The sequence below is a fragment of the Blennius ocellaris genome, assembly GCF_963422515.1.
Source record: "Blennius ocellaris genome assembly, chromosome: 22".
NCBI classification, from domain to species: domain Eukaryota; kingdom Metazoa; phylum Chordata; class Actinopteri; order Blenniiformes; family Blenniidae; genus Blennius; species Blennius ocellaris.
In genome coordinates, this window is record NC_137671.1 from 13,793,339 (window position 1) to 13,802,768 (window position 9,430).

Below are 9,430 nucleotides of genomic sequence, written 5' to 3' on the forward strand. Positions count from 1 at the left end.
AAATATTTTTGGAATTATCACTTTATTGCACATATCTGTGTAAAGTCCAAATACGGTATGTGCTTTTACATTTCGTGAAAATTAGATTATTTCAAATGATTTCCACACATTTCAATGAGTAAAATGTTATTTATCTTTGCCTAGTAATAAATATGATCTCTCTGCAATCTAAGAAGGGATTTGAAGCAACGTTTTCTGAAGTTTCACTCTTCTGCTCAGCACTGAAATCAAACACTACGACACATTAGAATCACTAATTTATTGGACTGACGAGAAACCTGGCAACAAACTAGACAAAACATATCTAAAACTAATGTTATGGTGATTGAAAACTGAAAACAAACTACACTTTAATGAATAGAGCAAATGGAAAAAAATACAGATACCTTTGGACCTTTATTGATGAAAACTGCAAATATATCTACTTTATCTTATTCTATGTAGTCGCTCCATTCATTATCATGACTTAATTCTATGTTCTCGTGATTTTTTTTTTCTTTTTTCTTTGATGCGTTTTGTTTTTATTTGTTTTGTGTGTCATAATATTCCAAATACAATCCCCTCCAGCCCAAAACAAAATGACAAATTCTTCGTCTTTCAATAAATAAAGTCCCAAATGTTGCTTTTCACCAAAACGACACGTCACGGAAAATGTTGTGAATTACTCCTTTAATCAGCCGATTTGCAGCTCCTCCTCCACTTCAGACATTTAAAAGGCCAGACTGGGTTTAAAATCATAATTGGGCCTGCATGTAAAGAAATCCCACCCAAAGACACTTGAATTTACAAACGATAAAAACATGAATGTTCACAGGTCACTTCATGCTGCTGAGGAACTTGGCGTGCTCCTCGCCGCGCGGCTGCAGAAGCTCGCCGCCGATTTTAGGTCCCAGTTTCTCCTGCGGTTAAAAAAAAAACAAAAAACAAAAAAAACGGAACCTGTGAGGCCGATGCTCCTTCAAAACAATATTTTTATTTAAAATAAAGAGATATTTTACCTTCAGCATCCCGTCACGTTCCCATTTAAACAAACCGCAGTTACTGAAATGGTTAAAAAAAAAAGAAAAAGTTAATGCATGTATTTTATTTTTATATCTTCTGCGCCTTTTTTGTCATTGTAAATTGATTTCCTGTATTTCTAAGCAATTCTAGAGTGAAAAAAAGTAAAACATTTCTTTTTTAAGCAAAAAAAATCTTAACAAAAAAGGCACAGAAGATATAAAAAAAGAAAGAAAAAGCTAATGCATGTATTTTATTTTTATATCTTATATGCCCTTTTAAGTCAAGTAAAAAATCTTAAGAAATATTTAGAATTGCTTAAAAATACAGAAAATAAATTTACAATAACAAAAAAGGCACAGAAGGTATAAAAATAAAACACATGCATTAACTTTTTCTTTCTTTTTTATATCTTCTGTGCCTTTTTTGTTATTGTAAATTTATTTCCTGCATTTTTAAGCAATTATAGAGTGAAAAAAAGAAGACAAGATAGAAGATCTTATAAGAAATCTTATGCAATTGTTTAAAAATTCTAAATATTTCTGAAGAATTGCATAAGATTTCTTACTTGAAAAAGAAATTTTGGACGTTTTTTCACTCTAGAAATGCTTAAAAATACAGGAAATCAATTTACAATGACAACAAATGCACCGAATATATATATATATATATATATATATATATATATATATATATATATATATATATATATATATATATAAAAAGAAAACGTTAATGCATGTATTTTATTTTTATTTTAAGCAATTCTAGAGTGAAAAAAAGTCCAAAATGTCTTTTTTTAAGTAAAAAATCTTACGCGATTGTTTCAAAAAATTCTCCATATTCCTTAAGGAATCACCCAACAGATGCAGGCTTCTCATAACTGTGGCGCCACTTAAATCAAGAGGCTTCCCCGTGGAGCTCCCACCTGCAGTGTTTGTGTGGCAGGCGGTCCAGGGCGATGGCTCTCTGTCCACAGGGGCACCTGAAGAACCTCTTGACGGCGTCGTGCCACCGCAGGGGGTGATTCTCTCCCACGCAGCGATCGGCCGGCTTGAAGTAGGTGTAGCCGCACTGGAAGCGGAGGAAACGGTTGACGTCTGCTCAACGCTGGGGGGGGGGGGGGCTTCGCGTGTCGCTTCTTTTCCCCCTACCTTTTTGCAGCTGACGGCGCGACACTTCATCTCCTTGACGCCGCGCATCTTCTCCTCCATCTGCTCCTTCTTCACCAGGACGTCGAAGTAGCGCTCCTGCAGCTGGTACTCCGCCTGCCGGAGGAGAAGCAGAAGTCCAACTCATCCCTCTGCGCAAACGGCTTTAATCAAAATGTTTTTTTTTTTCTTCTCCTCGTTTTCTTACCGCCTGAAGCACGATGTCGTGCCGAGACTTGGCGTTCAGGATCTTCTGGAACTCCTCCGACTGGACGTAGCGGAGTTCGTCTCGCTTCTTTTTCAGGGCCGGCTCGTCTCCGTGGTTACCGGACGTCTCGCCTGCAAAGCAACAGGTTCCCGTTTCGTCCCATTCTTTTATTTGCACTCCTGCATTTTGTGAGCCTTAAAATGTAAACATCTTTTACGGTAACTCCTCGACATAAAACACAAACACGTGTTGAGTTTTTTGTTCGCTGAGTTCACGACACAGGAAAGTAAAAGTTTCTATTCAATTATTATTATTTTTTTTAATGCAACCAAGCGCTGCAAATCTACAAATCGAAAACTGAATGTGGTGATCCACATGTTCCTAACATTGGATCGGCGGCCGTACCGCCAGGCGAGGTCCGGTTCTTCTCCACCCGGGCGCCGATCTCGCCGCCGTCGCTCCTCTTCCTCTTCACGGCGTTGGGGTCCTCCTTCTCCAGCGCCACGCCTTTGGCCCGCAGCTTCTTCAGGGCGGCCATCTTGGAAGCCGTCAGGCTGAGCAAGCCGAGAGCGGGCGCCGCCGCCGCCGCCGCCACCACCGGCGGGCCGCCGTCGTCGAAGAAGAGGATGTCCTCCCCCCGAGAGAAGCCGCGGCCCAGGGTCGGGGGGTGGGGCGCCGCGGGGCTTCGTCCGGGGGCCTCGGAAGCGGCTCTGGGGGACAGGAGGGCGCCCCGGGCCTCCTCGGCGCGGCGCCGGCGGCTCTCCAGGAGCTCCCGCTGCCGCCGCTTCTGCTGCTTCAGCAGCTCAGAGGCCGAGATGGACTGCATGGGAGCCGCCGCGTCGCCGCTGGAGGCTGAGGAAGAGCAGCAGGTGGACGGGCTGTGAGCGCTTAATGACGAGAACGCCAACGTCTCACTTCCTGAAAGAAGTCAAAACGTGGTATCCTCGTACCCGATTGGCCGCCCTGCACCAGGTGCTTCTTCAGCTGCAGAGCGCCCGGCGTCGGCACCGACATCAGACTCTTAAACTCAGTGGAGCATCCAGAGACTTCCCCAGACTGCATCGCTGGAACGTACAAGTTAAAAAACAACGTATTACTTAGGAAGACGTTTTCATCTTACAAGCCTGTGAGACTGAGACTCCTCTCAGACGCAAACCACACGGTCACATGAGTGATGAAGAAGCTTTACAGCAGTAAAGTTACAACTACAAGCTCAAAGTGAGCTGGAGATTAGTCTCACCTGGATACTTATTTTAATCAAAACAATAAAATAGAAACTAAGTTCAAGGACGAGTGTTTCAATAGTTATATCTGAGAATTTATTGAGCATCTATGAAAGACCGGCGTCGTCACGAAACTGAAGTTTTCTGTTTTCATGTGTGTGTCTTTGTGTTTTCATGTGTGTGTCTTTGTGTTTTCGTGTGTGTGTGTCTTTGTGTTTTCATGTGTGTGTGTCTTTGTGTTTTCGTGTGTGTGTGTGTCTTTGTGTTTTCGTGTGTGTGTGTCTTTGTGTTTTCGTGTGTGTGTGTCTTTGTGTTTTCATGTGTGTGTGTCTTTGTGTTTTCATGTGTGTGTGTCTTTGTGTTTTCGTGTGTGTGTGTCTTTGTGTTTTCGTGTGTGTGTGTCTTTATGTTTTCATGTGTGTGTGTCTTTGTGTTTTCATGTTTGTGTCTTTGTGTTTTCGTGTGTGTGTCTTTGTGTTTTCATGTGTGTGTGTGTGTCCAGTGGTTTCACCGAGTCTCTTGGCCTGACTGACGAGTTGTGCCGAGCCTTTCACAAACAGTTTGTCCAGAGTTCTCTGGACGGGTTTGTTGGGTTTGGATGCAGTTCTAGAACACAGAAAACAAACAAAAACAAAAACACACAGACACAGGTTTTAGTTTCTCAAACGCTGAAGCGAGCATTAAGGCAACAGATCAGACTTCCGGCTGGACTCCACATCGACACTCAAAACCCTCGATCAAACAAATAAACTTCGTCATTCCAAAGTAAAATCATGGACGTCTGAGAAAAGACCTAAAAACTAAATTAACCTTTGTATTGTCGCTTTCATGTCGTCTTTTAAAAATTAAGTAAATCAATGACTTTATGGTTTCCTTTTGATCTCATTTCAGTAGAATTACACCTAAATTATAAACTTATTCACCATTTGATTTTTCCCTCCGTATCATGGGAACTGTAATTCATCTATTGTGCATTAGATGGCAGTAGTGAGTCACTGTGATTGCAGTGTAACAGCAGCCCGACAAGGATTTAATTTAACAGGCGTACAGATTTCCGTCTGATCGGACCAACTCACAGCGAAGCGGCGCAGGCGGCCGACGACATGCCGCCGTAGTAGAAGCCGTCCTGACACAGGCGCTCCCGCAGGCCGCCGCCCCCTCGCCCCTTCCCCTTCGCCAGCACCTTGTTGGGGGCCTTTCCCGAGAAGGACGACTGCAGTTCGGCGCGTTTGGAGCTCATCTTCTTGTACTGCGCCTTGACGTGGTACTGGCAGTACGGACACTCGTACTGAGGAAGAGGAGGAGGAGGAGGAAGAGTCTCCATTGTAACTGAACACAAGCGGTTTTACACTTAACAGTGAGAGGAAGCCGTCACCCACCATGTTGACGATCTGCGAGCACGGCTCGCCGTTCTTCTTCGCGGCCTTGCAGGTGCCGTAGTCCTGCGCCTCGCCCATCAGCAGCACCTTCTGCGGGTGGTCCACCGTCAGGCTGACCTGCGCCGCGTCAAAACAGGCGTCAGTACCGCCGGCCGTGCCCACCCAGCCTCCCCTACCCTACCCAGAGCGGCCCGTCCGGCGGCGGCGGCGCACCCCGTCGTAGCCGTCCCGCTGCTTCATGGCGTTGGGGTTGAGGAGGCCGAGCACCGCCCCCGCCTCCGTCTTCCACAGCTCCTTGTGCACGTCGCCGAACAGCAGCAGCGACACGCACACGTCCAGGTTGTGCAGGTCGTTGAGCTTCCAGATGCTGAAGGTTTTGCCCTGCGGCGAGAAACCGAAATCGCCGCCGTTACTCGAAAACGAAACACGGGACGACTCGGGCGTCAGAAACGCAGGGCGACGGCGCTTTTCCCCCCGGACTCACGCTGCTGCTGCTCTGCGGCGTGGCCTTGTGCACCAGCACGCCGAACGTCACCCAGTCGCTGTCCTCCAGCTTCTCCCGGGACAGACGCTCCGGCACCTGCGACAGCGGGATCAGGCGGCGGGCCGCCATCTTGCGGTCCATCTCGCACGAGGAAACCCGCGGCTTCCTAAAAGAAATAAATAATTAAATAATACTAATAATAATCGGGCTGGATTCTTGACGGGAACTGATGGTTGGAGTCTGAATTGACGTTTGACCTGATCCGCAGTCTGGAGTATTTCTCCACGGCCGCGTCTTTATGGGGGGGCGGAGCAGCTGACGGAGCGGCGGCAGGGGAAGGCAGAGGGCTGGGAACTGCAGGCGTGTTCTCCAGAGGCAGGAAGGAGCTGCCCACTTTTATCTCCACCAGCGGCCCCCGGTCTCCTGGGAGGAACAACGCAATTCAACGCATTTGAGCACTTGTGCAATTCGCCGTTTCGACAAGCGGCACCAAACAGAACCTCCGCATGTGACGGAATGAAGCGCGAGCGCCGATATTAGACGTTTACGTCAGCTGTGTGGCGGCCTCACCTGCAGAAGTGCCGGCTCTGGCCTGGCGAGCCACTCTGGGTTTGCGTCTGAAAGAGTCGGCGTTGACGAGTTGAGAAGAAAAGTCTGAAGACTCCTTGAGGCTTCCTCCTCCGACCGCGGTGGAGGTGGAGGTGGAGGTGGAGGACGAGGACGAGGACGGCGTTGCTACGATAATTTAAAAAAAAAAAAAAAAAAACGTTTCTGCATAACAGATTTTAAATAAGTACTTTGCATACAGAGTTAACCAGAGATGACAGGAACTTCAACAACGCAAAATATCACAAGTAACTTTAAGCACTGTAGTCGTGCTGCTGTGACGACGGGACAGTATTTGGCGGCGCACACGCTCAACGCGCATCACAGGGACTCATATCAGGACAATTGAAGGAAATAAAGGTGTCCACCTAGAAGCCCTCAACACAAAGTCGGTTAATTGCATTTAAGCATCACATCTGATCTGATCTGATCGAATGAAAACGTTTCCCGTTTATCAGCAAATTCCTCACATGGTGGCGTCGTTATGGCAACGTGTGTGTGTCGTCGACTGCTCCAATTCCCCCGAAGAAATGACACATGAAACATTAACAACTGAATATCTACCGGTTTGTGTCTTGGCCTTCTGTGCCGTCGTGCGTCCCGCCGTCCCGCCTGGAGAAGCCGCCGCCGTGCGTCCCGCCATCCCGCCTGGAGACGCCGCCGCCGTGCGTCCCGCCGTCCCGCCTGGAGACGCCGCCGCCGTGCGTCCCGCCGTCCCGCCTGGAGACGCCGCCACCGTGCGTCCCGCCGTCCCGCCTGGAGACGCCGCCGCCGTGCGTCCCGCCGTCCCGCCTGGAGACGCCGCCGCCGTGCGTCCCGCCGTCCCGCCTGGAGACGCCGCCGCCGTGCGTCCCGCCGTCCCGCCTGGAGACGCCGCCGGCGTCGAAACCTTCTGGCTGGCGTCCAGCTGCTGCTGTAACCTCTGCATCCGCTCCTGCATCCGCCTCAGTTCGTCTGCATGCCGAGACAAGAAGACGCTGATTGAACCGTGTGTGAAGGACGTCATGTCGCGCAACCTTTGTTCTTTGTTGCAGTATGTTTAAGTTTGAAGTATTAATTGATTTCTCCTTTTACACATTTCTTATTCCTTATATGATATTATAAATGACACTACTTTGTTTTGTTTACAAAAGTATTTCGTTTGATTAAGAATCCGCTGGATATCTTGGTTTTGGTGTAATGTGGGCGTGGCCACTCCTCATCGTATTTATATTTCCGGGTTGCCGATGAACGAAAGCGGCCCTCGGGACTCGAGAGGACAGGTATATTCCCAGAGACTGTTAAAGGAGAAAAAGAAGAAGAAGAAGCAAATCCCAGCCTTCGTCATAAGCAGGCCAAAGTGGTACGTTTTAAGTTTTTCCTTTGTTTATGCATTTATGTAACGTTTCTGACAACTGATTGCTCATTGTTTGTCATATTTTGTGTTTGTTTTTTAATTAGTTCTACGGTGTTTTGGTGTTTGGAGTTTGGTTTGCTTGACGGAGCTTCAAAACATCAGCGAAAACGAACCCACGTCTTCGCTAGTGTGACTGATGCCGGAGGCATACGGCGGCTGGCGTGAAGTTAAAACACCGACCTTGCAGCTCCTCCTTCGACGTGTCCTCGCCGGCTTCTCCTCCACCTTCATTCTTTCCGGAGCCCTCCTCACTTTCAACGTCGTCCACGTCTCCAAAGAGGGCGTCCGCCTCGTCTTCTTGGGCCGCATCTCGCGTCTCGTCATCGCCCGAGCCCTCTTTGTACTCTTCCTCCTCGCCGCAGTCTTCGTCAAACAGGCCGTCCAGGTCGTCGTCCGCCTGCTGGTCTGCGACGCCCTCGCTCTCGGCCAGCAGCGCCGTCAGGACGTCCAGGTCATCGTCACCTCGGTTTAGAAAAACAGATCCCTTCACCCGCTTCCTGGCCGACAGACAAGATTTGTCTCCTTGCAGGTTTTCAGTCATACTCACTGTCCATTTTTAGAAACGTTGGTAGGAAGACTGGTCCTGGATGAGGCGGCTGCCAGCGGGGAGACGGACGGGCGAGTTTGTCTGTGAACAAGTGAATAGGATTAAAATGAGTCGCTAGGGCAGCATCGGCTTTTACTCAAACCGATCTGTAAAATACTTGTGAAGGCAGGGGTGACGGGTCACCAGTCCGTCACAGGACAAACACACAAACATTCACATTATACAATCATTAATCACTTTAATGCACGACGACAACCAAACTAAACTAAAAAAAAAATAAAGAAAAATTCAAACACTCTTGATAAGATTATATTTTCACGGTAGATTTACTGACTTTCACTTGATTTATTGAACCTATAGTGCTTATCACTTATTTTTACTGATTAACTAAGCAGTTCTGTGTGAGTGAGTTTAGACGTGATCCACTCAGCTGAGGAAATGCACAGATAAACAAAATGACATCAGGAGATTACATTATGAATGTTAAATGTTGAGAAAGCAAAGAAGAAACCAAGCAAAAGCGAAAAACAGTCCAATCAGTGCAACACGAATTAGGTCTGGGACGATAAAATTAATAGCACGAAACATTGAAATATAGATCGACAGCTGTTGTTAAGCAGGAAACAAAATTCTAGGGCTTGATTATGTCTTTACTTAGTGAGTACAAAAATGCAGCTTTAGTAAACTTTATTGGGGGGAAAAAAAACTTTATAAAGGTTGTCGATTCCATAAAACATGACACTTGTTTACCAGGAGTGTCCTTCTCGTCTCTTTAAGGTTTTACAAGCAAGTCAAACCTTCTAATTCAGCCGCTACTATACTCAAGTTAACTCCATTCGCCTCGCGTTACACATCGTGCAGTTATATGTAATTTAAAGCACGAAAAAGCAGGATTAATTTACTTCTCGACGAGACAAACTCACCGCGGGAGAAAATCCAAAACTGGCGCTGAACTCAAGGACCCAGCGATGTTGTCAGCAGGTGTCCAACAAGTTGCCTAACGAAAAATAAAAAATAAATTGCACGGATCAATTTTTAAAACCAAAACAAACTAAAAAATTTACATTGGTCCTGATAGAAAACATCATTAAAGTTGATCGTTTTCAATAAATAATAATAAAATATAGTTTTAACCATAAAAAATCTCAACATGGAAATCAGGAACCTTAATGGTTTACTACAAACGGAGGCGCAAAAGTATATGAGAGTTCTTTTGCCCAGAAATTGGACTTGAAGGCAAATTCTTTCTTCTGTACAACTGTACATGAAGTCTCTTCGCTTGGCAAAACTCTACTATTGATTGAATAGGTGCAGATTTACTGCAATCTTTAATCACTGATATAAAGAAAGAAAGCAGAAGACCAAGTAAACCCATCGAACTAAACTCAGGGATACAATTACACAGACCATTCACAATTATACCTCTGTATGACACTA

The 9,430-nt window shown here is 46.4% G+C and overlaps 1 protein-coding gene across 1 annotated transcript; it reads right to left on the reverse strand.

Annotated features, from left to right (window-relative positions):
• Positions 1-760: 760 nt before the first annotated feature.
• On the reverse strand, positions 761-8,933 carry mcm10 (minichromosome maintenance 10 replication initiation factor). Its single transcript, XM_080518613.1, has 18 exons — positions 8,917-8,933; positions 7,994-8,074; positions 7,627-7,908; positions 6,879-7,004; positions 6,015-6,179; positions 5,702-5,867; positions 5,445-5,610; positions 5,174-5,341; positions 4,961-5,077; positions 4,658-4,869; positions 4,093-4,187; positions 3,309-3,422; positions 2,764-3,210; positions 2,359-2,489; positions 2,154-2,267; positions 1,928-2,073; positions 999-1,041; positions 761-899 (listed from the first exon to the last, which is right to left on the reverse strand). The coding sequence occupies exons 2-18, from the start codon at positions 7,998-8,000 to the stop codon at positions 816-818; spliced, it is 2,583 nt and encodes an 860-aa protein (XP_080374739.1). The 5' UTR covers positions 8,001-8,074; positions 8,917-8,933; the 3' UTR covers positions 761-815.
• Positions 8,934-9,430: the final 497 nt, after the last annotated feature.

What these genes read in the sequence shown, in the direction of transcription:
- mcm10 (XM_080518613.1), bottom strand. An exon ending in TACTCCAGACTGCGGATCAG is followed by an intron (nt 5,611 to 5,701) that starts GTCAAACGTCAA and finishes TATTTCTTTTAG; the next exon opens with GAAGCCGCGGGTTTCCTCGT. An exon ending in AACGTGACGGGATGCTGAAG is followed by an intron (nt 900 to 998) that starts GTAAAATATCTC and finishes TTTTAACCGCAG; the next exon opens with GAGAAACTGGGACCTAAAAT.